The 26,972-nt window shown below is 64.0% G+C and overlaps 4 protein-coding genes across 6 annotated transcripts; 2 read left to right on the forward strand and 2 right to left on the reverse strand.

The window, feature by feature from the left end:
- Window positions 1–715: 715 nt before the first annotated feature.
- Window positions 716–5,711, forward strand: IGBP1 (immunoglobulin binding protein 1). 2 transcript variants are annotated; one of them, XM_082770643.1, is made up of 6 exons: window positions 716–916; window positions 992–1,318; window positions 2,443–2,638; window positions 3,651–3,736; window positions 4,796–4,908; window positions 5,165–5,711. In XM_082770643.1, exons 1-6 carry the CDS (start codon window positions 729–731, stop codon window positions 5,311–5,313), a joined length of 1,059 nt encoding a protein of 352 aa, XP_082626769.1. In that variant the 5' UTR covers window positions 716–728; the 3' UTR covers window positions 5,314–5,711. The 2 variants fall into 2 exon arrangements, with proteins under 2 accessions (XP_082626769.1, XP_082626770.1); XM_082770644.1 differs by having other exon boundaries at window positions 5,168–5,711.
- A 1,477-nt stretch (window positions 5,712–7,188) lies between these two features.
- LOC309883005 (diacylglycerol O-acyltransferase 2-like) lies at window positions 7,189–10,883 on the forward strand. Its single transcript, XM_082770639.1, has 8 exons — window positions 7,189–7,519; window positions 8,686–8,814; window positions 8,892–8,999; window positions 9,149–9,219; window positions 9,395–9,599; window positions 9,745–9,919; window positions 9,993–10,195; window positions 10,357–10,883. The coding sequence occupies exons 1-8, from the start codon at window positions 7,480–7,482 to the stop codon at window positions 10,509–10,511; spliced, it is 1,086 nt and encodes a 361-aa protein (XP_082626765.1). The 5' UTR covers window positions 7,189–7,479; the 3' UTR covers window positions 10,512–10,883.
- Window positions 10,884–11,092: 209 nt separating this feature from the next.
- On the reverse strand, window positions 11,093–16,232 carry P2RY4 (pyrimidinergic receptor P2Y4). The gene is made up of 2 exons (XM_082770637.1): window positions 16,103–16,232; window positions 11,093–13,002 (listed from the first exon to the last, which is right to left on the reverse strand). Exon 2 carries the CDS (start codon window positions 12,984–12,986, stop codon window positions 11,856–11,858), a length of 1,131 nt encoding a protein of 376 aa, XP_082626763.1. The 5' UTR covers window positions 12,987–13,002; window positions 16,103–16,232; the 3' UTR covers window positions 11,093–11,855.
- A 1,231-nt stretch (window positions 16,233–17,463) lies between these two features.
- Window positions 17,464–26,075, reverse strand: LOC309883071 (phosphatidylinositol 3,4,5-trisphosphate 5-phosphatase 2-like). Of its 2 annotated transcripts, none has more exons than XM_082770773.1 (27): window positions 25,787–26,075; window positions 25,367–25,651; window positions 24,554–24,617; window positions 23,769–23,907; window positions 23,550–23,685; window positions 23,234–23,392; window positions 22,932–23,019; window positions 22,596–22,682; window positions 22,327–22,431; window positions 22,133–22,247; window positions 21,957–22,063; window positions 21,597–21,699; window positions 21,132–21,328; window positions 20,934–21,051; window positions 20,757–20,853; window positions 20,485–20,623; window positions 20,307–20,406; window positions 19,998–20,086; window positions 19,834–19,915; window positions 19,648–19,737; window positions 19,447–19,563; window positions 19,257–19,345; window positions 18,975–19,062; window positions 18,710–18,865; window positions 18,034–18,614; window positions 17,708–17,898; window positions 17,464–17,600 (listed from the first exon to the last, which is right to left on the reverse strand). In XM_082770773.1, the coding sequence occupies exons 2-27, from the start codon at window positions 25,501–25,503 to the stop codon at window positions 17,576–17,578; spliced, it is 3,399 nt and encodes a 1,132-aa protein (XP_082626899.1). In that variant the 5' UTR covers window positions 25,504–25,651; window positions 25,787–26,075; the 3' UTR covers window positions 17,464–17,575. The 2 variants fall into 2 exon arrangements, with proteins under 2 accessions (XP_082626899.1, XP_082626900.1); XM_082770774.1 differs by having other exon boundaries at window positions 23,234–23,374; window positions 25,787–26,063.
- Between the last annotated feature and the right edge of the window lie 897 nt (window positions 26,076–26,972).

Below are 26,972 nucleotides of genomic sequence, written 5' to 3' on the forward strand. Positions count from 1 at the left end.
GTGTTTCTGGAGCGAACGCATTTAATTCCAGCTTGGCTCCTGACGCAGGGTGCTGCTGCATTGTGTTGTGCAGACAAACTCCAGCCTTCTGCTGCATTTTTAAGACTAATTTTAAGATTAATGGATTATTTTTTTAAGATTAATTGATTAATTTTAAGATTAATGGATTAATTTTAAGATTAATGGAAAGAGACTCACTGGTAAGATTAATGGAAAGAGGCTCGCACCATTAAACAAGCAACAACCAAACCTGCAAAACAATAACCTGCAGAGGTGCGGATAGCGGAGGAAAGTCAAAGAAGAGGTGATCAGACGGGCTTGGGGCAACCCAGGTCCATGTGGTCCAGGATGAGAAATTTGTGTGCGTCGTTGTTTAATGCTATTAATTAAATAGACCAGGGATCTGCTGCTTTATGGGGGCGGTGCAAATTGGGGTAAATTGGAGTAAATGGGGGGCTAAGAGGTGAAGGGACCAGCACTGTCAGCTTCACTACGACTCTCTGGTTTGTTTGCTGATTTAATGTTATGATTTGGACACTTCCTCGGTCTCGCTGCTCTGCCCGGAGCCCGATTTTAGCCGAGCGCGGACCTCCCCCTTCCCTCAGGGGCCCCTCGGGCCCCTACCAAGATGGCGGCGGCGGCGCCCTCACGAAGATGGCGGCGGGGGCGGGCGCGGGCGCGGGCGGAAGCGGCGGGGCTGAGGGGGGAGGCTCGGAGCCGGGCCGGCAATGGCGGAGCTGCCCGGCGGCGGGGCGCGGCTGCCGGAGCTGCTGGCCACGGGCTGGCGGCTGTGGGAGGAGGTGGATGCCGGCACCGAGCCGTCCTCGGGGGCTCCGGCCGTGCAGGAGAAGGTGCGGCAGGGGCTGGGCGCGCTGCGGCAGGCGGCCGCTATGGTGGCGGAGCTGGAGCTCTTCAGGTGAGGAGGCGGCGGGGACGGGGCTGGCGGCGGGAGGCTGAAACAGGGGCTTGACGCCGGGGCTGTGCCTTGCAGCGAGAACGAGGAGCTGGACGAGGTGGCGTCGGCCGACCTGAGGTACCTGGCGGTGCCCGCCCTGCTGGGCGCCCTCACCCTGCGGCAGGTGGACGCCAGCCGCCGGCGGGAGCACCTGGAGGCGGCCCGGGCCCATTTCTGCCGCTTCCTGCAGCTCTGCCGGGCCTACGGGCTCAGCGCCGCCCCGCCGCCCGCCGCCCCGGGGGCCGAGGAGGAGGAGGAGGAGGAGAAGGAGAAGGAGGAGGCCGGCAGCACCGGTGCCCGCGGCCCCGCCGCCCAGCGCAGCCTGCTGGCTATGGCCGCCGGCCGGCAGGCCAAGATCGAGAGGTGAGCAGGGCGAGGAGGCTGGGGCTGAACGCGGTTCAAGGCGTTCAAATGGGCCCTCAGTGGGCTGGGGTGGCCCGGGGGTCGTGGGGATGTGGCTGTGGCTGTGGTGGTGGCGCCCGGTCCTCGGAGAGGAGTCGCACTAAAGCTCCTCGCGGTCAGCTCCCTAATAACAAGCTCTGTGAAGCCGCCCAGGCTGGAAGCTTCCTCCAAATGTCCTCATCTGAGCTTTAATTCAGCGGCCGTCGATGCCCCTCCGTTGTGTTTGGGATGAGGATTGTGGCAGGCAAACTGTTGCTTTGTGCAGTGACACTGACAGGCCCAAGGTGGCCTTGAGAGCAGTTTAAATTACATAAATACCAAAACGCAGTTTCTGTCCTAAAAGTAACCCAGGTGGGACAAATTTGGGGTAGCAGGATATGTTGTGGGGCGGTGCAGCACGGGCAGCCTGGCACTGTGCGTGAGGCAGGTCTGGGTGTGCTCACCTCGCACTGCCAGCCCTGCCATCAGCAGGTTCCTACCTGACCTGACTGCAGAGCGAGGCGTTGCAATTATGTCAGCTCCCAGTGAAAAGCAGAGGCAGCAAGATCACCGTTTTCTGACAGCCTGGATCCTCACGCCGGCTCCAGAGCTCTCGTCCCAGCTGCCCTTCTCAGTGGCTGTCTGCAGAGAGTTTGCCCTGCTGCCAACAGCCCAGAAGGGAGTGGTTTGCTTTGCCCCACAGCAGCACAGGCAGATGCTCGTGTGCTTAAGATGTATTTTTAAGGGTTCTCTGTGGAGTTATTGAGGATGAGTCTGTTTTATAGAACAACGCTTGTATGCTGTGTCCTTTCTCTTGGATGCCCTCTGTGTCAGCAATCCTCAGCTGGGATTGCTGGCCTCTTAGCACAAAGAAAATAATTGGGAGTGGCCCTGTCTTTAAATTTAAATTGTCTTCCTAAAACTTCCTAACAATAGGAGCTTCATAAATTAGATCGGTAAGTCATCAGAACCTACCTTTCTGTATGCAACTTTCATTTGAAACACGTGAAAGTATCTTAAAGCTCTTACACAGACTTAAGCACTGTATCTGGGCCATGCTAGAGAAAGTTTACTGAAATTATGTCCTTTAATTCTCTTTGAGCCAGGTACAAGCAGAAGAAGGAACTGGAGAACAGGCTGGCCTCTATGAGAACCTTTGTGGACAGTGGGCAGGCAGATGAGGATCAGATACGGGAATTCTACCTACTGCAAATCCGGAAATGGGTCAACATCAGCTTTGAGGAAATCGAGAGCATTGACCATGAAATGGTAATCCTGAGGAACAGAGATGCAGCGAAACAGGTATGAGATCTCTCTATTTGCAGGTCCTGTGAACTCTGCATGGTTAGACCTGATGACAGACACTGTTGTGGGTAGATGAACCTCAGAGCAATTCATTAGCAGTTTCCTAAGTTTTGTGCTGTGAATTCCAGGTTAAAGTCTAGCTCATGCACAATATAAATGGACAGGGCGTGGTTTAGTTCCGAACAGCCAGTGGTCTGATTTTTGCATTAGTGCCTGTCTGGTGCTATCGCACGTCCTAGACAGTCACAGCGTGTAAAATGCTCGAGCACTGAACATCAGAGCTGAACTGATCTGTGTGCAGAGGCTTTTCTCCGCTTTGCTGGGTTGTACCAGACCCTTAACTCTAAAGAACTAAATACATTTGTCATTTAAAACAAGACCCTGGTGATTTTTTTCTTTCAAGCCTACACTTCTAGCCTACAGAACATCGTGATGTTACAGAAAAAACATGCCCGTTCTGTATGAGGAAAACAAATCTTGTGTGGCACAGTGTTTCTGGGCTTTATGCTTCTCACCTAGAACATCTGTCTAGAATTAAAAAATTAATAATAACGTGCCTAAGTGTACCATAGTCCAGCTTTGCTGGCACGGCTGGTTTGTGCAATTCATTACTGGCATTGCAGAGCTCTGCTCTTCTGTAGTGCCCTGGGTGATATCTTCGTGAATGATGAGCTCTACTTGCTTCAGAGTGCACTGTGTTTGATCCATGGAAAAAATAAGCTGTATTTCATGCTTTGATCTGAGCTGATCTGGTTTAGCTCTGTCAGCTTTCTGCTTTGATCGGAACGGGTGTAACAAAGGCACAAAGAGAAGTGATTTGTGGAAGCTCACAGATGGAGTTCATGATTTAAACTGGATTAAGGGCTGAATTGTCCGTCTTGGGGCATTGCTGTGACAGCAGAGGCATCTCTTTTCTACAAGACCCTTAGTAACTTGTCTGGGGGGTGGGAAGCCAAGACGGGGACTCTTATCTACGTGATTATTTTGTGACTCTTGTTTGCGATTTCAGTCTTCAGCACCACCTCACGGTACTGCCCGGCAAGTCAGAGCTCCACTGAAACCTTTCATTCTTACCCGGGACGTTGTTCAGTCTAAGTATGTTTATTTTTGCTTACTTTAACGCGCTGTGATGCAGCGCTCTGTTCCCACGTCAAACCCAAGACACTCTTTCAAAGGCAGAAGCACAGTCGTTATCGTCAGGCAGCGTGTCGCATCGAGACTGCATGTGTTGTGCATCTGGGCAGGGGACAGGGAAACTTCTAACACGTTTCTTCCACTTTCTGTCATTTCTTCTGTTACCAGCACGCTTCAGAGTCTCGGCTGATGCTGGTTGTTCTGTTGGGATGGCAGAAGAGGAGACCGTACTGAAGTATTACTGCGTTAGTTTATAGGCCCTGTGCTTGCTGTTTAGTAAGCTGTGGAAGAGGCAAGGCTTCTCTGCCCCTCTAACCTCGATGTGATATAACAGGATTGTTCTTTGCTCTTTAAAAATAAAGAGCATGACATAGAAAAGCACATGCAGTCACTTAATCTAATACAAACTCCGGAGGATTTTGGTGGGTTCAAATTAGTCATCTTTGGGGCTGAGAAGCTGTGGTACCTGCCTGGCCACCAGTTCCAATAGCCTGTTACTTAAATTTTTTTACCATAGGGCTTTCTGTAGGGTAACAAGATCTCAGCACTTCATGGTGCTATGAGATTCTTGCAGGTGATACAGCAGCTAAACCACAAAGTGGGCTAGAAAACAGATTTCTTGTGGTTTTGACATTATCTGATTTGAGGGTTACAGATACCTCTTTAGCTAAGCTGTGCCTGATTCAGTTCTCGGTGTCCTCATGGGCAAGCTGAGCCAGCGGACAGCATTCTTCTAGGGATTGGACAAATATTTCGAGATCTTTGGAACAAAGCAGTCCTTGCCTCTCTAAAGCAGCAGAATTAACTCCTGCAGTGCTATCCTGGCTGTGTTTCTGAGCAGTCTGCTGCTGAAGGCCCAGACTGTGGAAATACCCTCCTTGGGCAAAGTCTTGGTAACACGCCTCGTGCTATCGATACAAATTGGAGATCTACGGGGTAGTTCTGTGCGCTGTTATTGGTGTTTCTGCAATTCATACAGGACGTGACGTGCCTTCCTCGACCCTCTCTCTCTTCCTGCAGGGTGTTTGGTGCTGGCTATCCTAGCCTCCCGACTATGACCGTAAATGATTGGTATGACCAGCGCAGGAGGGAAGAAGCAATGCATGGTCCGAGTGCACCTCAGAAGCCATCAGGTAAGGAGGGGTAGGGCAAAAATGGAAACAGAGAATTCGTGAACCCTCTTGAGGAGAATGGTGCGTAGGGGATGTGCTCAGGGTGTAGAATACCCTCTGGCTTTCTCCACTAGGCTTCAGGATAAATGGATTGCTTGGCTGCTCCTCGGCATTTCCTGCTTTGTCTAGGCTGACTCCTGGAGGGATTCTGTTCGGAGACCCCGTCTTGTCATTTCCCGTTGTCTTACTGTCCCTCACTCTTGTTCTTGACCTTCAGCAGATACAGCTGATGAAGAGTTGCAGAAGCAGCAGCAGGAGAAAAAGGAGGAGGAGGACGATGAGGAAGCTCTTAAAAAAGCTCGAGACTGGGATGACTGGAAAGATACACACCCGAGAGGCTACGGCAATCGGCAGAACATGGGCTGATGCTGTGGCAGCAGAGAGAGCAGGGCCATGGAAATCCTGTCAGAATTGCCTGTGTCTTGGCGATATAGGAATAAATGCACTGTACATATGCAGAGGTGTCCTTGGCTTCTCTGGGAGTCACTGGAGTCGGAGGAGGAAACACGACAATTTGCTTTGGTTTACATGAAATGTCAGACTGAGAGCGAGCTCGTCATGGACAGTGGCACCGCAGAGCTCCTGTCAGCGGGGCGCTGTCTGAGGGGCCAGACTGCCTCTGCTCTCCCAGTCAGAGGAAGTCCTTGAAAGAAAAGTACATGCATTTGGAAACTTCTCTTTGTATTGTTGGTGGATGTATTTATTTTTTTTTTCCTCTATATTTTAGACTAAATAAAATCTCTTGTTCTGCCTAGTTCTTGCTGTGAAAATCCCTTGTTTTTTTTTTTTTTGTTCCTTTCAGAGAAAATGTGCAGGACTGGTTGCTGGGAGTTGGGGGTGGCAAATGTCAGATGGCCACTTAGTTTGGCCAGGGCTACTGGTGGCCTTTCCACAGCCTCATCATCCCCAGGCTGGCAGAATGAAGGGTTTGGGAGCTTTGGGGAGCTTTGTGTTAAGCAGAGCAGATATTTTAAGGGCAAAGTGTTAAAATGCTGGTAGTACACATAGTACAGATGCCTTAATATAAATGTTTGTCCCTTTGCTTGGTGTGGTGGGCTCTGTGCAGCTGTAGATGTGTTGTGTAGGTACACGTGGTGGTGTGGGTGTGTTTGGGACCCTCGTGGAGTGCTGCAGGGACCAACGCTGGGACCAGCAGCGCCGTTTTCAGAAGAGCAGTGCGCTGGTGGTCAGCGTGCTCTGCGATCTGCTTATGGGATAACCCTGAAGGGGTGAAAACTGTGTCTGCAGTCCTCCAAACAAGCTTAAATTGCAGCTGGTGCTGCTCCTCGACTGACTGGGAAGAGAGAACGTGACGGCCGTGCTGTACCTGCGCCCATCCAGAGAGTGGCACTGCCATTGCCGGGTGAGCAACGGAGGAACTGCTGCTGGGGGCTCTGTGCCTGCCAGCTGTGGGCCAGCAGCTGCTGGTGAGATTGTTCTAAACCTGTTAAAAATGCAAGGAACACTAAAAATTGAAAGCACTCAGCTTTTTTTTTCCTTCATATTAGCATGATTCAGGCACACCTGAGCAGCCAGCTGGACTGAGGAGAGCTTAGACATTTACACAGCCACAGAGCCATCCCAGCTGCTCTTGAGTTCCCTCAGTGATGCTGAATGTCGCTTGCAGTGGATGGAGTTGCCCCTTTTTTTCCAGATATCGTTTCTCTGATTTACTAGAAAAGATCATGTGGGTGTGTTTGTTTGTTTGTTTGTTTGTTTTTCCTTGTGGGTTCTGCACCTTCCAAAACTTTTTTTTTTTTTTTTTTTTCTTTAATAATGAGCATTCTTACACATCAATTTACCCTTCCTACATTTGCTGTTAGCCTGCTCTTCCCGGCAAGTCCTTCTGTGAGGGCAGCTCCTAAGACGCAGCTCTGCTGGGTGAGATCCCGCATTTCCTCCCTGTCCCTTCGCTGTTGGCCTGGAGCCCCATCTCAGGGCTGCTTCTGCTGCTTTTGCTTCATTTTTCTTCACTCTTTTTGAACTCTCTCCTATTTTTTTTCCTTTATTTACCCCCAACCCCTCTAGTCTCACCTGCCTGTTTTCCAGCCAGAGCCACGGCCCGCCGTGACGGCTGTTTGGTGAGCTGCTGCAGAAGGTTGTGTCCCCAGGCACCTCGCCAGCCTGCCAGACCCCACGGAGCACAGGGGGGACGTTTTGGGGCGTCCCTCGAGGGCGTCACACCGTCGGAGCGTGGCAGCGGTTTGTGAAATACCCACGGCACGGACGCTACCATTCCCTGGGGGACGGCGGCTGCCGGCACCAACGAGGAGCCCTGCTAATTGTGCACGTCCAAGCTGCCTTTTTTTGGGGCTCCTCGGTGCCCTGCGTGGCTTCTCCTCCTCCCACAGACCCCAGGGTTTGTCCTGGCCCCTCCGTCTGGCTCCGCTCCGCTCCCCTCCGTGCGTGCAGCCTCCCTCGGCTCGGCCGGGGCGGTCACCGAGGCTGGACCAGCGATCAATCGCCGCTGGGATTTCCAAACTCGCCTTTTAACCTGCTGAGCTGTGCTGTGGAGCAGAGCTCCCCGCCACCATGAAAACGATCATCACAGCCTGCTCCCAAAATCTGAGTGGTAAGAAATACCCGAAGCGTGTCTGAGGGCTCCTAACGCTCCGGCAATAAGCGCTTGCTGTCACTGTTGGCTCTTTGCTTTTGACTGCTCGGGGGGAAGGGGGGCGTTTGGGGCAGTTTGGGGTTAGTGGCACCAGAGGAAAGCACAAAGTTGCTCAACGGGAGTGGGATTTCTGAAGTTAATGCCTACTGTGCGGTAGGAAACGTTCCTCCTGCGAGATGCTGCGAATTCTCCTCCGGGTCCCCACAGTGCCGAGAGCCACGGAGGCCAAAATCCTTGGAGGAGGCTCCGGGGGTATCTGGGGACTGGCACAGTTGCTGGGCTCGGTCGATGGTTTTCGTTGTGTGGCCTTGGAGATTTGTGGAGTGCTTGGGGTGCGGGGAGGCGGCATGAAAACGTCTAAAAACGCAACTTTTGGGTCGGCACAGCTGGGCCGGGCAGAGCTGTGTCCTCGCTGTAAACATCACGGGGCTTGGGCAAGTTAAAACCACGGGGCTGGAGGATTTCTGGGCAGGTGGAGGAGCAGGGGGGTGTTCGTGGAGGAGCAGGGGGGTGTTCAGAGTGGGGCCAGTGCTTTGGGAAGAGGGAAGCCCATCCTTCCCCGCTGGGGATGGCTCTGGCCTTCTGTTCGTCCCAGTTGCCCCACTGATGGTTGGGTTTGAGCTAGGATGAGCTGAGCCTGCGCTGCCTGCTCCCCCCGGGGGCTGGTGGCCGGCCTGGATGGGGACAGCTCCGTCCCCCCCCTCCTGCCCCACTTGTCTCTTCTGAGAGATTTTGGGTTGTTTTCCCAAGCCCCGCTGCGTGCCATTGAGGCGCTCTCTGGACCTTTGCCCGTCAGGACAGGCGCCTCAGGCCCGTTTCGGGGAGGAGGGATGGGGCCGTGCGGTGGAGTTTGGATCCTGGCACCCCGCCGGGGTTTGTTAATGGTTCACCAGGGCCAGCCGGAGCGAGCGGGGCCGCGCTGGCCCCGCGGGGGCTTGGTGCTGGGGACGGCCACCCCTCCCCTGCCTCACCCCTCGCCGCTGTCCTTGGCACTGCTGGGGGGTGGATTTTGGCCTCGGGGCTGGGCATCCCCCAGCCCATCCAGCACCGGGTGGACCGGGGCCACCCCCAGCTCGGTGTCTCTGCACCGGGGTGGCCACTTCTGAGCCGTCCCGTCCCCGCAGGCAGCCGTGCCAGCCTCCTGGCCACCCTGCGCACCCTGCTCGCCGTGCCCTGGCCCTCGCAGCGGGACGTGCGCGCCTGGCTCCAGCTCCTGGCCGTGCTGCAGTGGGTGCTCAGCTTCCTGCTGCTGGGTGAGTGGGGCCGTGGGGGGTGGCGGGGGCGGCCAGGCACCGGCTCACCCATCCTCATCCCCGTCCCCGTCCTGCAGGCACCGTCAGCCTGCTGCTGCTCGTCTACCTGGTCTTCACCAGCTTCTGGCCCATCTCCGCGCTCTACCTGGCCTGGGTCATCTTTGACTGGGACACGCCGGAGAAAGGTACGGAGGGATGGGGCACCCCCGTTTCTCAGCGCAGCAGACAGGCCAAAAAAATGGCAGAAGGAGGGATGCAGCGGGCCTACGTGGATTATTTAGCAGTCAGCTTGTTGTGATGGGCTTTACTTACCCTGTCCATCTATGGTTTGCAGGTGGCAGGAGGCTGCCGTGCTTGCGGAGATGGCCGGTGTGGAGGCACTTTCGGGATTATTTCCCCGTGAAGGTACGGAGCGGGGTGCCGGGTGGGGATGCCCACACCCAAAAGGAGGCACCGGGACGCCCGCGCTGGGCCAGGCTCCTTGTTCCACGTGTCCCCTGCTTGCAACACGCGGTGCTGCCGTGGGGACCGATCCTGGAGCCCTGGTGCCCCCTGCCCCAGCCCCGTTTTGCCCCCGCAGCTGGTGAAGACGCACGAGCTGTCCCCCAGCCACAACTACATCATCGGCTCCCACCCCCACGGCATCCTCTGCGTCGGCGCCTTCTGCAACTTCGTCACGGGCTCCACCGGCTTCGCCGAGATGTTCCCGGGCATCCGGCCCTCCCTCACCACCCTGGCTGGAAATTTCCGCCTGCCCCTCTTCAGGGAGTACCTGATGAGCGGGGGTGAGCGGGGGCAGCACCCGCGGGCAGGGGGGCTCCCCCGAGGTCTCTCCCGCAGCAGGGGGACCCCTTTGCCCTTTGGGGTCCCTCGCAGGGTCCCCGTCCCCGCGGCGTTGCGCTCAGCTCAGCGCTGCCGTCCCCGCTGCAGGCTTGTGCCCCGTGACGCGCCGTGCCATCGGGTACCTGCTCTCCAAGAAGGGCACCGGCAACGCCGTGGCCATCGTCATCGGCGGCGCGGCCGAGTCGCTCTCCTGCCGGCCTGGCATCACCACGCTCATCCTGAAGAACCGCAAGGGCTTCGTCCGCATGGCCCTGCAGCACGGGTGAGCACGGGCGCCGCCGGCGGGGAGCGGGGTCCCCGGTGTCCCCTCACCTCGTGCCACCTCCCCTCCGCAGGGCCTACCTCGTCCCCTCCTTCTCCTTCGGGGAGAACGACCTGTTCCGCCAGGTGGTCTTTGAGGAGGGCAGCTGGATGAGGAGCATCCAGCAGCGCTTCCAGAAGATGATGGGCTTCGCTCCTTGCGTCTTCTACGGCAGGGGCCTCACCTCCGTGCGGTCCCGGGGCTTCCTGCCCTACGCCCGGCCCATCACCACTGTGGGTGAGCACCTCCGGCGGGTTTGAGGGCGTGGGGAGGAAGAGGAGGAGGAGGAGGAGGAGGAGGAGGATGCCCTGGGTGGTGTTGGAAGGCACAGCCCAGCTCGTGGCCCCGATGAGCTGAGCGCTGCCCCGCGATCTGAGCGGGTTCCCCCTTCCCGGCAGTGGGCGAGCCGGTGACGGTGCCCAAGATCGAGGACCCGAGCCGCGAGACGGTGGACATGTACCACGAGCTCTACGTCCGCTCCCTGCTCAAGCTCTTCAACGAGAACAAGACCAAGTACGGGCTGTCGGAGGCGGACGAGCTGCGCATCGTGTGAGCGCGGCGGGCGCCGCCGGGTGGGGGTCTCGGCCCCCCTCCGGCGCAAGGGGGACACGCGGGGACGCGGGGCTGGTGCGTGGCCCTGCGGCTCCCCCTCCTCCTCTTCCTCCCGTGGCACCCGAAGGCTGGCGAGGACCCGTGGGGGTGAGAGCCGGCGGTGGGCACGGTCCCCCCACGCCGGCCAGGAGGCCGTGAGCGGAGGGAGGGGACGGGGTGGCGTGAGGAAGAGGAAGGAGCTCCCGGGGGTGGCTTCCCCATGGGGGGCAGGAGCAGGCTGGGGAGATGTCCCCCCGTGGAGGGGGAGAACGCCCCGGCTTGGGGACGGGTGGCAGTGACCTCGGCACGGCCGGGTGCGTTCCCTAATACAAATTTCCACCCCCTCCCTGCGTCCTGCTGGTGCTGGGGGTGCCGCATCGGACAGGGCACAGCGCTGGGATGTGTGGGCGTTAAGGGGGGGGCTTTGTGGTGCTGCAGGTGACACAGCTGGGGGGACACCCCAAGGATGCTCTGGGCTCCCTTTCCCCATGCTTGGGGAGGACCGGGGGGGCCGTGGGAGGGCAGGGACAGCCCCGTCTCTCCCTGTCCCATCCGAGGCTGCCGTGGGAGTCACCAGCGCTGATAACCATCTCCAGCCTGCTCCTCTTTACGCAGGCACCTGGTTAAACAAAGGCTCTGGGCAAACATTTGGAAAGCAAACACCCGTAAAGGCAGATTCCCCAGGAGTCCTTCGCCACCTGTCCCTCGTCACGGCAGTGCCACCCCCTCCAGCAGCCTGGCCCCGTGCCAGCGCACAGAGGGGCCGTGCCCCTGCCCCCTCGCCGCAGCCACCCCATCCCTCCTCCTTCTGGCACGGGGAGGACCACGGCACGATGTGGAGAGGGGGAAGGTGCTTTATTGGGGTCATGAGCAGCAGGACCCCTCACCGCCTCCCTCCCCAGCCTTCCCCAAGGGTCCCCACCGCAGGGACCATGCAGGGCAGCAGCAGTGGGAGGCTCGACCCCCAGCCCCATCCCCTGGCAGCATTGGGCGGAGTGGCAAAGGCTCAAGGAAGACCCCAGCCAGGTCCGTGGCCACCGCCCCGGCTGTCCGTGTGTCACTAACCCCAGAGGCAGGGGTGCTCCTTCTCCGTCCCCAAAATCAGCCTGGCCCCTGCAGGCTGCCATCGAGCAGACCAGGAGGGCCACGTGTGCCATCTTCCCGGTGACCTGTCCATCCTCGTGTGTCCCCAGGACCGCCGTGGGGTGGGACGTGCCCCACAGCCGCCCACCCTCGGGCCTGCGGTCAGTACTCCGGGCAGATTTGGGGGGACCGGGGGTCCCACGCAGCGCTTCCCCGTCCCCCCTCACCGCCCACCTCCGCTCCCCGCCGTCCCCATCCCTCGGGGGTCGCCGGTGCAGCAGCTGCCCCCCACGCTGCTCTCCACCGAGGGGGACACCAGGGCCAGGAGCGAGGTGGGCGCGGGCCGGGGGCGCTGGGCTGCCCCCCGGCGCAGCCTCCCCCGGTACTTGTCCCCTGCCATGAAGTACAGGATGGGGTCCAGGCAGCTGTTGATGCTGGCCAGGGGCCTCGTGATCTTGTAGGTGAAGTTGATGATGTTGAGGGTCTGGCAGTCGGCTTGGAAGTAGCGGGAGGTGTAGTAGAGGGTGCGGGTGATGTGGAAGGGCACGAAGCAGAGGGCGAAGACGGTGAGGACGATGATGATCATCTTGATGGAGCGCTGCTTGAAGGAGGGCACGCGGGGGCCGGGGCTGGAGAAGCTGGGCTTGCAGAGCCGCTTGGCCATCAGGCAGTAGCAGACGACGATCACCAGGAAGGGGACGCCGAAGAGGAGGGCCATGACGGAGGAGCTGTAGTGCACGTAGTGGTCGAACTCCTCGGGCTTGGTGGTGTCGTGGCACAGCGTGCTGTTGCCCTTGGAGCTGGTGGTGACGAAGACGAGGTTGGGGATGAGGCAGACGGTGACGACCAGCCAGGCGCCCACGCAGATGAGGCGGGCGTGCTTGGTCTTCACCCACTTGAGGGAGCGGATGGGGTGGCAGATGCCCACGTAGCGGTGCACGCTGATGCAGGTGAGGAAGAGGATGCTGCTGTAGAGGTTGGCGTAGAAGAGGAAGCGCACGATCTTGCAGAGCGCCTTCCCGAAGGGCCAGTTGTTGCGATCGGCGTAGTAGTAGACCAGGGTGGGGAGGGAGAGGACGTAGAGCGTGTCGGAGACGGCCAGGTTGAACATGTAGGTGGTGGTGGCGTTCCAGGGCCTCATCCTGGAGACGAAAATCCAGATGGCCCAGCTGTTGAGGGGCAGCCCCACCACCAGGACGATGCCATAGGAGATGGGCAGCAGGATGAACTTGAACTCCTCGTTGAAGACGCACTTGGCCTCCTCCGCCGCCGCTGCCGTGCCGTTCCCTCCCGGCCAGGCCGTCGGGGTCGGCGTCCACAGGGCAACTGGGAACATCCTCGCTGGGACTGCCATGCTCTCCCGGCCGGAGCTGGGGGAGCAGTTAATAACCACACGTTAGCTGCTGATCCCGGCCCATTGTCAGGCACAAAAAGCAGGGGGAAGGCGGCCAAAGACGCCAGATTTTTTTCCCCCCCTCCAGGAGCTCCGGCCACTTTGATGCCATCTCTGGTTTTTCTCAGCTCCGGGCTCGGAGCCTGACACGTCCTCCCCTTCGGAGCCCCCCCAGTGACACCCGCGGACCGTCCCTCGGAGCGGCGCGCCGTGACACCCGCGCCGCGCGGAGCCGGGCAGGGCGCCCGGGCCCGGCCAGCAGACCCGCGGCGCGGCGAACAATGAGGCCTTGATGAGCACCAGCAGCCCCGCTCGCTGCCAGCCCGGCCTCTTGGAAGCCGGCTCAGCCTAATTGGCACCATCCTGACAATGCTGCCGGTCCCAGGGGGGGGCCCTGCCAAGAAGAAAAGCGGGAGGAGAAGAAAGGCTTGTCTGGGGGGTTTGGGGGGGGGTGAGGGGGGTGGCGTGGCCCGGAGAAATCCTCGGGGGGCTGTTGGAGGAGCCTTTGGGAGAGGGTCCCTGCGCGGCGCGGGGCCTCCAGCTGCCGGCTGCTCTCCCTAGGAGGGCGATGAGCTCAGCGGGGCGGAGAGGAGCTGTGCCCGCGCCAAGCCCCGGCCCCAGCAGCCCCAGACAGCGCGAGTTCCCCAAGGAGCCATCGGGGACATTTCCCCCTCGCACGTTGCTGGGATCAAAGCGCGGGATCCTCAGCGCCCCGCAAAGCACTCCCCGGGGACGAGGGGCGAGGGCGAGCCGTGAAACGCTGCCATTGCCCTCTCCAGGCATCCGAAGCTCAGCTCCTGCTGCTCCAGCAGCCAGAGGGAGCTTCTCTGGCCACCTCTCCACCGTTTGGGCAGGGGGTGGCCGCAGCACAACCCCCCCAGCCCCCCGGCACCGGGGAGGTGCCCCCTTTGTGCCACCTCTGCTGGTGGGCACCGGGCTGGCGCAGGGCTCGGCGCTGCGATGGGGATGCCGGTTTGCCCCCGCTTTTCCCCCATATTTCCCTCTCCCCCCGTCCCCTTTACCCCGTCCTTCGCCACCACCGCGCCGTGCAGCTGCTGGCAGGGAGCGTGCTTGGCAGGAATCTCCTGCAGGGCACATCCGTGGCTCAGGTGAGCTGCCAGCTGTCCTGCCCCGGCCCCACGGGGACAGCCCCGAGTTGACAGAGATGATCATAAAGCAATCCAAGGCAGCTGGGCGGGCACCCCCCAGCTCTTTTTGTTTGAGTTCTGGGCTGAGCGCGGCTTTGGGGCCAAAGCAGGAGCCCTGGCACGGCCTCCCCACCGCGGGCAGCCTGGCGGTGGGGCGAGTTCAGAGGGCACAGGCAGGTCCGGATCAAACATTAACAGCGGGAGCTCGCTCAGCTCCCCTCAAACCGGAGGGGAAGCAGGGACCGGGAGCCCTGCCCGGCCGGGACCCCCTCCGGAGGGGTTGCTGCCGGTCCCAAACCCACTGCGGCTCGTCCCCGAGCCGTGATGCTGATGGGGACAGGAGGGACCACGAGATTTCTTTCCTCTTCCCACCTCTGAGGGCGCGTGAGCCGAAGCAGTGCGCCACGAAGCCCTGCCAGAGCAGCCGTGCCGTGCGTCTCGGTAACCAAAGCCGCTTTCCATGAAGCAGGTCAATAAATGAGTAAGACACGAAGAATCCAATTAAAAAATAAATAAATAAAATAATCTGATGCTAGAAACACGCAAGGAAAAGGTGTGAGCAGCAGCGTGGGGCTGGATGGCCCTGCGGAGAGAGCAACTTCTGGAGGTGAACACGAAGGGCCCGTGGACAGCCTGCCCGCGGCACCCCGAGTGAGCTGCTCCCGGGCAAGCGTCCCCTGGGAAAACCTCTGACAAATCCCGATGCGAAAGAAGAGGACATTTGACAGCCGTGCTCTCAGCAGGCAAGGTTTTCTGCTTCCTCATCTTAGTCACGATCAAAGTCAGCGGTTTAAACTGCTCTGATTTACACCCCCCACCCGGGGCCACGTCACCGCCCGCCCGCTCCAGCCCGTCGGTGACGTCCCCGGCGAGGCTCTCCCTGCCCGGCACCGTCCCCGTGCGCTCCTCCAGGAGGGTTTGGGGCCGAGCAGGGGCTCCGAGCCCGGCGCTGGCTCCCCGTTGGGGCCGGCAGGGAGCTGGAGGCTCGGCACGGAGAGCCGTGGAGCTGGGAGCGTGATGCTGAGCCCTGCCCTGCCCGCTTTGTGGATGCACGAGGCATGAAACCTGCCTCCCCCTTGCTCCGTGAGCTGCTGGGGGGGACAGCGGGATGGCACACGGGGGGGACAGCAGAGGCAGAAAGGGTTGGGGACACCAGCAGGGCCACAAGCTGCCCGTCGGACACGGGGCAGGGGGACGGAGCCAAGGGGCTCGGGGTGGCGTGAAGCTCGGGCCTGGGACACACGGGGATTTTCTTCCCTCTTAAGCTGTTGGAAATTGCAAAACAAGGGGGAATTATGCAAAACGCACTGCAGAAGGACCCTTGTCCCTAATCGCCACGTGGTTCGCCCAGCCAAAGCCCTGGCAGCAGGGGAGCGTGACCTGGTTTCTGTCCGCTCCTTTTCCGCTCCCAGGAGCTGCCCAAACAGGAGCTGTGCCCTCCCCGGGGTCCCCAGCAGCTCCGGGGCTGTGCAGCGCCCTGGGGGCAGCCCACCACGTCCCCCACCCCCAGGCCTGTCCCCTGCCCCGAGGTGGCTCTCAGAGGGACAGCGGGGGACAGGTTCCTTGCTGCAGGAGCCGACAGCACCGGGCAAAGCTTTGGCAGCCCAAGGGGCAGCTTTGCCCTCGCAGGAGGCAGCACCTTGGGGGGATGAAGAGGAAGATGAAGAAGAGGAGGTGGCTGCACCACGAGAGGCGAAGGCCCTTGGTGATGGAGGAGCACCGCGGTGCGTTCCGGAGGAGGATGCACCAAGGGATTTAGGGGTGGCAGAAGGCATGGGGAGGACGGGCTCATCCCCCAACCCTCCACCCCAGGATGCCACCTCCACCCCTGGAGGGGCCAAAGCAGTGCCCACAGAGCCCCCAAAAGTTTGCAGGGCCGTGGTGGGGCCGTCCAGCTGCCCCCCACCCACCGCAGTGCCCCCAGCTCACCTGCAGTGCGGGGCTGGGGTGGCTCTCAGCCGCGGGGCACCCCCGGGGAGCGCCCGTGCGCCGTGGGGCCGGGGGTCCTGCCGCTGTGCCACCCCATGCCGTGCCGTGCCGTGCCGTGCCGTGCCCTCCCGTGCACACCCCGCTCCTGCTCTCCCACCGCTGGGAGCAAAGTGCCCGGGAGAGGCAGGGCTGGAGGCGGGCGGAGGCGGGGGCAGGAGCCCGCAGCGCACCCAGCACCCGTGCCAGGCGCCCCTGCCAGCCCCACCGCTGCCCGTCCGCTGCCCCTGTAGGTTTCGGGCTGGTTGAGGCCCCCGTGGCAGACCCAGAGATATGGGATATGTGTGCCTCCCCTGTAGGGACACAGCCTGTCACCCATGGGGGAAAGGACCCTTCGTTATGGGGACCCTCCCCTCTGGTGGCCGTGGTCTGTCACCCATGGGGACCTCAGCCCCTCACCCACGGGGACCACGGCCCTTCTCCCACGGGGACCTTGCCCTTCAGAGCACAGTCCCTCACCCCTGGGGACCATAGTCCCCATCCCTTGGGGACCACAGAAGCCCCCAGCCCCACAGGCTGCCCCATCCAGCCCCGGCCGTGGGGGTCCCAGCAGCGCCCTTGCCCCCTGGGGTGCTGACCCTGCCCGGCACCCCAGACCTGCAGGGCTCTCCTGGGGACAAAGGTGGCCACTGCCACCTTGAGGCCAGCCTGGGCATAGTGTCCCCAAACCTGGGGCCATCTCTGGGCACGGTGTCCCCAAAACTGGGCCCATCCCAGCATCCCAGCAGCGGGAGGGCAGCACCCAGCCGGGTGCGGGCGCTCCCCGTGCTCTGTGGGGTCAGCGCGTGCCCCCGGCTGCGCACACCAACGCGCACCCCGACGTCCTCCGAACCCTGAGACTTTATTGCAGGTGGGAGCTCGTACAGAAACCACAACGCAGCCCCGGGAGCAGCCGCTGGAGGAGAAATCCTCAGGGATCCCCAGCCAGGCTGGGCGGCGGGACGAGGGAACGGCCGATGCGGCCAAGGCACGAGGGTGCCCAAGGCCTCCGGGTCCAAAGCATCCAGCGGTCCCCACCTCCTGAGCGGCCTCCGTGAGCCCCATGTCCCCTGTCCCCTCGCTGGGGGGCTCAGCAGGGTCCTTCCAGTGCTTTGGGGAGGTTTTGGGAGGCCGGAGATGCACGGTGACAGCCGGAGAGCATCCACCCCCATGGCCACGGGCACTTCCCCAGGCTGTCCCGAGGCACACCAGGCAGGTCGGGCACACGGCCAGGAGGTCCAGTCCTGGGTGCTGGCCATGCTCAGGCAAGGTGGGTGACAGAACCCCTGTGGGATTCCCAAATCCCACACCTCTGGGTCTATGCTCTCGGCTCGAGGCGGGCTCCCCAGGGGGCTCCCAAGCACCTCGCCACGGGGGGCGTTGCGCTGGGCAGGGCTGAGCCCCCCGGCTTCCAGCAGGTCCCGCTCGGTGCCGTCCCTACACACGTGGCCAGAGGGATCCCCTGCCGGGAAGCCACTGAGCAGGAGCGGGGACCCCCCAGGCCTCCACGAGCACCTGGGGACACGGCGGGTGCGCCCCCGGCCCCCTGCGCCCTGCCCTGAAGCTCACCTCTCGTCCCCCCCAGGGCGCGGGGCCCTGCCAGGGACCCTGGGGGCAGCGGTGCCGGGCTGCTCCGAGCCCCCTGCTGCCAGCTCCAGGGCCGGGGGGTACCTGAAGAACTCGGGGTCGTCCCAGCCGTGCACACACAGCCCCTCCTGGCCCTGCTGCACGCCGAGGTGGCTTGACCTGTCGCAGGGCCACTGGGGAAAAAAAAAACAACAGGGAAAGGCTTCAGCAGCACCACGGCAGGACCAAAAGTGCCCACCTGCACCCGTGGGTGGCCCGCTAGCCAAAAGTTTCCCCCCTCCCCTCCCCTCCCCTCCCCGTGGAGGTACCTCTCCAGGGTGGCCGTGCTGGCGAGCATCCATGGTGCGCCCCGGCAGCCCCGGGGAGCGCCGGGGGGGCGGCTCCAGGGCGCTGTGGGTCTGGCGCAGCTGCACCTTGTGGCTGTGCCCCGCACGCTCGGGGGCCAGCCGCTCCAGCTGGCTCAGGCACGAGGCCATGTGCAGCGCCGTCAGCGAGCAGTCGCCCATCGCTGGCGCGTCCCTCTCCAGGACGGCCGATTTGGGGCGCTTCTGCCTGCCCGCGCCCGGGGGGCTGAGCAGGAACCCACGGGGAGAGGGCACCCGTGCCCTGAAGGGGCTGCGGGGCCGTTGCGCCCACGTCGGGCTCTCCGCCGGCGCCCCACAGGCCGTGGGGAGCCCCTCGAAGATGAAGTAGGCTGGGTTGGTGTAGCTGCTGGCCTCCGGGAGGCTGTGGGGCCGGCTCCTGCGAGGCGCGGCGGGGCAGGGCTCGGCACGGCCTGGGGATGGGGTGCGTGGCAGGGCAGAGCCGGGGGGGAACCTGAGAGGTGGTTTAGGGCACGGCGGGGTGTCCGCTGCCGGAGTTTCGTCCTCCTCCTCAAAGCTGATCCACTCTGCAGGGGCACAGAAATGTCACCTGTCCCCCCGGGGGGGTGCCGGAGGGACGGGCACCGCGTGGCAGGAGCAGGGTGGCACGGGGTTGCTTTACCGTAGAGCCTCTCGCGGGTGCTGTGCCTCTCCTTGGGGACCCGCACCTTCATCCAGCCCCGCATGGAGCCCGTCTCCTCGCCCCGGTGGAAGAGGAAGGTCTCGAACTGCTGGGCCGTGCTGCCGATCATCGACCTCATGGCGATGCAGCACTCGCCTGCGCGCACAGCCCACGGTAACGGGGTGGCTCCGGGGGGCCAGCGAGCCCCCCCCCCCCCCTCAAGGCACAGCAGCTCCCTGCCCGTGCCCCCACCCCATGCACGCACCGTAGGACTCGCAGCTCTCCACGCCCTTGATGCTGAGCAGCAGGTGCTGGTCCCCCAGGTACTCCAGGTCCGACAGGATGGGGTTCAGCTGCACAGGGAGAGAGCGGGGCTGGGGGGGTGCCGCGGGGCAGGGCGCACAGCTGGGCTCTGTCCCCGGGGACGGTGACAGCCCCCCGTGCCCCTCGGGGTTCACCCCGTGCAGGGTGCGGGCACGGCGGGGTGAGAGGGACGGGGTGAAGGGGCAGGAGGATGAGTGAGGACACCGCAGGGTGCGGGGCGTACCACGGGCAGCTGCTTGGCCGACCAGCCCATCCTGAGGAAGCCGGGCACGTCGCAGCTCTGGGAGTTGTTCTCCCCGCTCCGCTGAGCCTCTGCGGGGACACAGCCGGGGAAAGGGGGGGCACAGCTCCAGCCCCGTGCCGGCAGCAGAGCGCGCCCACCCCAGGGACACCCCCCCGCGGGGCCGCCTCACCCTCCAGGCAGTAGGAGTGGAACTCGATGTAGCACTTGCTGCGGCTGGCGGTTTTCACGATCACCTCGATGCTCTCCCACTCGATGCAGGCCAGGGGCTCGGGGCTGCTGCCGGGGGCTGCGGGAGGCGCAGGGGGGCTCAGTGGGTGCGGGGTGGGTGCCCAGGACCCCGCGGGGACAGACCCCGTCCCCTCGTCCTTACCGCTCTTGGGCACGAACTGCGACGTGACGCCCACCTCGAAGGTGGCGAAGACGGGCGAGTGGTCGCTGGTGACGATGTCGTCGGTGCAGCCTGGAGAGGGACGGGGACACTTGGGGACTGTCCCCGAGCCCCGGGCAGCTCGGGCAGCACCAGGCTCAGCCCCAGCCCCGTCCCCGTCCTGCTCACCGTAGGAGTTGCAGACCAGGTGGGTCTCGGGGTGCGACTTCCAGAGGATGCGGTCGCACCACGAGGGGACGTTGATCCTCACCTAGGAGGAGAAGAGCAGCCCGCTCGGGTCCCCCTCCCCGGGTCGGGCTGCTTTCCCCCGGGGTGGTGCTTTGGGAACTCACCCCCGTGGTCTTGAACTTCTGCCACACGTAGCTGTCCCGGGAGCCCCGCTCGTACCGGTAGGTGGGGGGGAAGGAGATGTCACCCTCTCCTGGGGATGGAGACACAGAGGGGACATGGGGACGGCACCTCCGGCTGTCCCCAAAGCTGCGTGCTCCCGTGGGGACGCTGCCCCGGGGGGTCCGTGGTGCACACCGACATCCCCCAGGTTTTTGGCATCTCGCACAGAGCCGTGCAGGCACCGCCACGCGCCGGAGGGGGCACCAGGAGAGCGTGTCCCTGGGTGCCACCAGCGTGCCCCCTGCACTCACGGAACTGCAGGAACACCTTGTTCTTCTCCCGCTCCAGGGTGAGCTGGTCGACGGCCAGCAGGACGCCAAACTCCTTCTTGGTGACGTGGTTCAGGATGTCCTGGGCGGGCGGGCGGAGGGCGAAGCGGTGAGCGGCGGCCCCCGGGGGCACCCAGGGGGGGTCCCGGGGGGCACCCACCTGCACGTCCATGTCCAGGCGGTAGTTGAGGTCCCCGAACCAGAAGAGGTGGGTGAAGCGCAGCGTGAGGTCGAAGGCGCTGAGCCGCTTGTCGCCCAGCGCCAGGGAGCGCAGGATGTCGCTGTAGTTCTGGTTCCTCCTGTGCCGCACCGGGGGGGGATGGCAGCCACACATCAACCCCCCAAAAAAACACCCCCGGGGCACCCCTCCCCTGCCAGCTGGGGACAAGGACAGCGGGGCACCCCGTAGAGCCACCCCGAGCCCCCCGTCACCTGTGGGTCTTCTCACTGCCGGAGGCCAGGTGGCAGTTGACGAAGCCGAAGGAGGTCCCGTTGAAGAGGAAGGAGACACCCACGGCCCCCTTGTTCCCTGCGGGGACACCGAGCTCAGGGGGGGGGTCGGGAGCCCCGTGGGGCAGCCCCCCCGGCTCCGCGGGGTCCCCTCCGTACCCAGCGTGTTGGCGATCCCCGTTTTGACGCTGGAGGTGTGGACGTGGCTGATGCGCCGCTCGTGCTCGGGCTTCACCAGCACCACCATCTTGATGCTCCACAGGCACTGCAGGGCGACCTGCGGGGCACACAGGGGGTGTGAGCTGCCCACCCCACAGCGGGATTAGGGCTGGAGGGGTCCCAGGGGGTGCCCGTTACCACGCGGTAGTCGATGGCCATCAGCGTCTTGAGGGAGGCGCGCAGGAACTCGACCCACTCGCGGTCGCCCAGGGAGTTCTCCTGGGTGCCGATGACGTAGATGTCGTGGGGGATGCAGGCGGTGGTCTCGTCCTGCGTGCGCCCCAAGCCCCGCGAGGTCAGCCAGGAGGCGAGGGAGCGCGGCGGCGGGGCGCTGCCTGGGGGATATGGGCAGCGGGTGACTTTCCTCGAGCCCCTCGCCGCCCCCGGGCCCTGCCCCGTGCGTCTCCGGGACCCCCCGGGGTCAGCACCCATCACGCCAGCGCCGTGGTCCATCCATGAACACCTCAGACCTGTGCTGGGGTGTGAAGCCCTCCAGGCATCCACGCCTCCAGCAGCAGCAGCGCAAACCCCAAAATGGCCAGGCTGGGGGCTGGGGGCTTCTCCGTCCCCCTCCCCACACCAAGGACCAGCTCGGCCCCTTACCCATGTTCCACGTCCCGACGTAGACCGAGATGAGGTCGGGCTCGTCCAGGTTGGAGTGCTGGATCTTCATCAGCTGCAGCAGCTGGCAGAAGGCTTCTCGCTTCTGTGGGCGACACGGGGGGGCTCAGGGCACATGGGGGGGCTCAGGGCCCTGGGGCTGGGGCCAGGTGTAGGGGAACAAAGCACCCTAAAAGGCGGCTGCGTCAGGGGGACGGCACCCCCAGGTGCCAGAGACGGCTCACGGGAGTGGCCTGGACCTTGAGAGTGCCTGCTCACTGCGTGGCTAAATAACGGGTCTGTGTTCCCAAAACGGCCTCTCCGAGGAGAAAAAGGGGGGAAAAAGGGGCTGGTGGTGCTCACCCGCGCGCTGGGGAAGACGAAGTCCTTGCTCAGGCTGCGCTGCGGGTCGCGGCCGTACACCAGCCTCACCTTGCTCTGCACGCTCTGGTATTTGATCAGCTGCAGGACTGAACGCCGGCCGTCAGGAGGGGATCCCCCAGCGCGGGGAGCGCGTCCCCCGGCCCCCGACCCCGTACTTTTATCCTGCGGGATGATCTCCTCCGGCGACCCGCTGCCCTTCTTGGCGACGGTCACCGTGCCCAGCTCCACGTCCACCCTCAGGGCTGCCCGCTGCGATTTGCCCACCTTCACCTGCGGCACCAGGAGGGGTTCCTGAGGTCGGCCCCCACCCAGGAGCGACGCTGGCTCCAGGACCACCCCGTGCCCTCACCTCGAAGCTCTGCACGGCCAGGGGCTTGGTGGCCGGCGGCGGGGCCGCCAGGCTGGGCAGCGCCAGGTTGTGCCGCGACACCGTGTCCTGCAGGGACCTCAGCACCTGGCAGCGAGAAGAGAGAGCTTGGGGACGGGATGGGGGCGGCTGAGGGGCCTCCAGTTTGGGGGAATGGTGGGACTGGGAGCCCACGGCAGGGGATTGTAGCCGCGGGAAGAGGCCGTGGGGTCTGGCTGTGCCCAGCTCCCCACCCTGCAGGGAGCAGGCACCTTCTTCTCCAGCGATGAGAGGAGGTGGTTGACGGCAGAGATCTTGTTGAGGAGCAGCTCCAGGTCGGGATCGCTGGCCAGAAAGCCCTGGGGAGAAGGACGGGCGCTCGCTGGGCTCCGTGCTCCCCCCCGCTGGCTCTGGGTGCACAACGAGGCGGGCAGGGACCAGCTCCCCCCGTCCTGAACCAGGAGTGGGGACGCATCCCTGCCTGTCCCAGCAGGGAGCCACCCCGTGTCCCCACCAGGCACACGCAGCACCCTTGGGTGCACACGGGCACTAAAACCACCCCAAAAACCTTCCCCGTGCCCGGGCGGGACGAGCCCCCGGGGCCTCACCTGCTCCCTGGCCGGGCTGCGAGGGGACGCAGGGGGGTCGAACACCCTGGCCAGGGCCTCCAGCCCCGCCAACGTGAAGTCGATCTCACTGCGGAGAGGTGGGGGAGCGTGAGAGATGGAGTGGGAACGGTGCCACGCCGGGCACAGGCTGCCCAGGGGGTGGGGATGGGATGGGGATGGGATGGGATGGGGATGGGGATGGGGATGGGGATGGGGATGGGGATGGGGATGGGGATGGGGATGGGGACGGGGATGAGGCGGGTGTCCCCGCAGTGCCCGTGTCCTGTCCCTGTGCCACTCGCCTGTGCAGCGCCCTGCAGGCGGTGACGAGGGCGGTGCTGAGGTGGCGCAGCTGCAGGTGGCCGTTGCGCAGCGCTTCCAGGTCCAGCTGCAGGTGCTGGGTCAGGTACTCGGCCATGAAGCCCATGAAGTCGCTGGCCGGGCTGCGGGGCAGGCAGTGGCTGGGAGCAGCGGTGCCCGGGTTTTGGGGCAGAGCCATCCCCGGGCACCTCGCTCGGGTTTTACGAAATTCCTACTTTTTTTGGGAACCACCAGCACCCCCTGCTCCTCTCCCCGTGGCCGTGCCCACCCCTCGGGAGGGAAGGGTCCGGACGTTACCTGCTGTGCACCTGCTCCTGCAGCCTCAGCTGCAGCTGCTGCGAGATGTGGGGCCGGGCAGGGGGAGCGCCGAGCCCCGTGCTCCCCCCGTGCCCCCCGGCGCTGCCCGCAGGGTTCCCTCTGCCGTCCTCCCCGTCTGCGGGCACAGCACCCCCGGGCTCAGCACGGGCACCCCCGGCAGCCCCCAGCCCTCATCCCGTAGCCCCCGGCCCCGCTCACCCGAGTCCTCGTCGGCCGCGTCCCGGTGCCGGTGCACGGGGTAGAGCAGGGGGGTCACCAGCCCGTTGTTGGGCTGCTGGTAGGCGCCGATCAGGTCGGGGAGCGTGCGGAAGCACTTGGCCTGGATGCCCTGGATGGTCTGGGGGAGGCAGAGGGGATGCTGGCACGGGATGTGCCCCCCGTCCATGGGATCTGAGGGATGGGGGCACCCCCAGGCAGGTTGCCTGTCCCTCAAAACGTGCCCGTGCCGAGCGGTGGGTGCCAGCTGGATGCCAACCTTGCAGGGCAGCAGGACAAGGAGGGGGAGGAGATGAGGACATCCCCTTGGGAAGCAGAGCGGGGCTTTTTTAGGGCCCCAGGAAGGGTGGTGGCAAAGTCGGGAACCAGGAGAAACCACGCGGGGACACCAGAGGGGAACAACGGGGCCAGGCCAGCAGCGAGCGGGGCTGCGGGGCTGCTGTGGCCGGGACGGTGAGAGCGACAGGAAAGGGGAAAATATTTTGCAAAGCTGCCCCAGGTGCAGCAGCAGCAGCAGCAGCAGCAGCAGCAGCAGCAGGCTGCGAGGCTGCCGGGGCAGCACCGTTCCCAGCCGGGCTGCAGAAGGGCTCGGTGCAGAGCTCGCACATCCTGTGCTGCCGCTGCAGCCAGCTCGTGCAAAGAGCAAACCGCACCGCTCGCCGGGCGCCCTGCTGCAGAAGCAGCTGGAGGTGGCAGCAACCCCCCCAGCCCTCCACACCCTCCCCACCTGCTTCCTGAGGGTGCCCGGCGAGCCCCCCGCCACCCACCTGGACCGAGAGCAGCCCCTCGTCGTCGGGGAGGATGCGGTAGGTGTGGACGTGCCGCTGGAACCTGGGGGAGAGCCCAGCGTCTGCACCGTGCCCCCCTCGGCAGGATTTGGAGCTGAGCTCCTGCTTCTGGACATGAAATCAGCGTGCCCTGCACCCCCGCGCTCCCCAGCACCATGTGCTTGCAATTTGGACCTCGCGCCCGGCCAGGAAAAACCACGGGGAGCTGGGGGGCAGCCGTCCAAACCCACAGAGGCACCGCCCCGTGCCACAGCAGCCCAGCTCTCCTGGCCCCACCGACGTGTCCCCGGGCTGCAGGAGGGTCCTGGAGGACCAGCAGCGGTGTTTTGGGGCTCGGGGTGCCGAAATCCTGGCATGGGAGAAGTTAAGAGCAGGGGCTGGACGGAGAGGGGATGTCTGTGTGCGCCCAGGGAGGGCTGTCCCCCAGCGCGGGCACCCGAAGGTGGGCAGCCCCAAAGGGCTCGGGGTGCTGCCCCCCATCCCCTGGGGGGGCTGGGTTTGGGCTGGGAGCTCCTGGTGCGGGTTTCTGCCAGGATTTTCCCTTGATCCAAGCTGGGCATCACCCCGATACCCCGCTGCCAGAGAGCTGAGCAAAGCAGAACCAGCACCCGCGCCCCGCGCGCATCCCTCCGGCTGCCGGATAACTCCCACCCCCACCCCAAAACCCTGCCCTGAGGCACCCCACAGCACCCCCAGCCCCACCAAACCCCACGGGGCCGGGGCCGGCTCCTTCCCCAGCCAGCCCCCAGAAGGATGCGGAGAGCAGAGCTTCGGGGGGGGGGGGGCACTCACAGGAGGCAAAGGGCGTACGCCCCCGCCACGGACTCGCTGTCCCGCACCAGGAAGCAGCCGTCCCTGCCCGCCTTGGCCAGCAGGTCCTCGGCCACCACCCGGCTGATGTCCCGGTGGTACCAGCTGGCCGCTGCCATCCCCCGGGGCGCCAGGGGGCTGCCGCTGCTCCCCGCTGCTCCCAGCCCCACATCAGCCCCGCAGCCGGGCGGCGAGGGGGCAGCAGGAGCAGGGAGGCTGCGGGGGGATGCCGGGGGTCCGGGGGGTCCTCATGCCGGGGGCTCCGACCTGCAGGGCGCAGCGGGGGAAGAGAGGCGAGCGTCAGGGACCCCCCGGCAGGGTCACCCCGTGCCGCCACCCCAACCCCGGGGCCACCACCCCGTAGGCCGTGCGGGCGCCCCGAACATCACCAGCGGCACTCACCCCTCCCTCGCGGCTCCTGCGGTTCCCGGAGGGCGCTGGGGGCAGCGAGAGGAGTTTTTTGGGGTGCGGCCCCGAGCCCCCTCCCGCTGTGCCCGCCGTGCTCCTGCCCCACGGGGCAGCGGCAGGGCAAGGGGCACGCAGCACCCTCCCCGGTGGCCCCGGTGCCCCCGTCTCAGCACCACGGCGCCCGCCCGCGCTCTTCCTCCTTCTCTGCGCTCTGCTCTCCCCGCCGGCCTCCTCGCTCCTCCTCCCTCTCCAGCCCCGCTGCCAAGGGGAAGCCGGCGGCCATGCGGGGCCCAGGGCCCCGAGCACGGCGGGGAGAGGCTGGGGGGGCTCCGCCGCCGCCCCGCTCCCCGTTTTCTCCGAGCCCCCTTCCCTCGGCTGTGCACCGGGAGAGGGGCTCAGGGGGTGCCCCCCAAAATGCGGGGGCACCGCAGCCCCCGTGGGGCCGGCTCCAGCCACTTTGGGCACTGGGTGCCCGAGGGAGCCTGGGCATCCCGAAATGGGGTCGGGGGGATTGGAAATGGGGTGCGGGGGCTTGGGGGCTGCTGGGGCTCACGGAGAGGCTTCGCTCCTGCCACAGACACTGAGTGGACCCCGCACGTGCTGGGCAGCTCTGCCCCGGGCTGCGTTGGTGATTAGCACTGCAGTGTTAATTACAGACGAGCTGCAGCCACCCTCTGCCGCAGGGACCCACCTGCATTTCTCCCCATTTTTCTCTTCGCACAGCCCAGGGCTGTTTGCAAGGCCCCCCTGCAGCAAGGAGCCCCCGGCACGGGGCCACTCCACCACCGCCGTCCGCCCAAACCTCTCCGAGGCTTCCCCTTGCTCTGGCATCCCCTGGGCCCACGGAGGAACCCGTGGCCAGCGCCACCGAGAAGTTGTGCAGCCCGGTTAATTCTGGGCTGGCGGCTGTGGGCTGCTGGTGCCCGCGTCCCTCGCCACGTCCTGAGCGGGGCAGGGTGGTGGCAGAGCCCCCGTCCCCCCCGCTGCCCCTGGCTGTTACTTAACAGCACGGCAATAATTCCCCGCGGCCCCGGAGGCGCCTGGCTTTGGGGGCAGGTGGGATTAGCGCCGTCCACGGCCCCTAATCCAGATCAGGGGAGGAAGACCCGGAGCTCTCAGGGGCTTTTAGGAATCGGCGCTGCCTGCGCCCGGCAGCCCGCCCCGCCGCTGCGTGGCACGG

The sequence above is a fragment of the Aythya marila genome (assembly GCF_965140915.1).
Source record: "Aythya marila genome assembly, chromosome: 13".
Classification (NCBI taxonomy): Eukaryota; Metazoa; Chordata; class Aves; order Anseriformes; family Anatidae; genus Aythya; species Aythya marila.

Coding starts and splice junctions, on each gene's coding strand:
- IGBP1 (XM_082770643.1), top strand. CDS start 729: ATGGCGGAGCTGCCCGGCGGCGGGGCGCGGCTGCCGGAGCTGCTGGCC. Junction 1,319..2,442: donor CGGCAGGCCAAGATCGAGAG/GTGAGCAGGGCG, acceptor TCTTTGAGCCAG/GTACAAGCAGAAGAAGGAAC. Junction 2,639..3,650: donor ACAGAGATGCAGCGAAACAG/GTATGAGATCTC, acceptor TTGCGATTTCAG/TCTTCAGCACCACCTCACGG.
- LOC309883005 (XM_082770639.1), top strand. CDS start 7,480: ATGAAAACGATCATCACAGCCTGCTCCCAAAATCTGAGTG. Junction 9,000..9,148: donor CTGGGACACGCCGGAGAAAG/GTACGGAGGGAT, acceptor TATGGTTTGCAG/GTGGCAGGAGGCTGCCGTGC. Junction 9,220..9,394: donor GGGATTATTTCCCCGTGAAG/GTACGGAGCGGG, acceptor TTGCCCCCGCAG/CTGGTGAAGACGCACGAGCT.
- LOC309883071 (XM_082770773.1), bottom strand. CDS start 25,503: ATGGCAGCGGCCAGCTGGTACCACCGGGACATCAGCCGGGTGGTGGCC. Junction 19,916..19,997: donor AGAAGTTCAAGACCACGGGG/GTGAGTTCCCAA, acceptor TTCTCCTCCTAG/GTGAGGATCAACGTCCCCTC. Junction 17,601..17,707: donor CGCCCTGGGGGGGACGAGAG/GTGAGCTTCAGG, acceptor GCTTCCCGGCAG/GGGATCCCTCTGGCCACGTG.
- P2RY4 (XM_082770637.1), bottom strand. CDS start 12,986: ATGGCAGTCCCAGCGAGGATGTTCCCAGTTGCCCTGTGGACGCCGACC.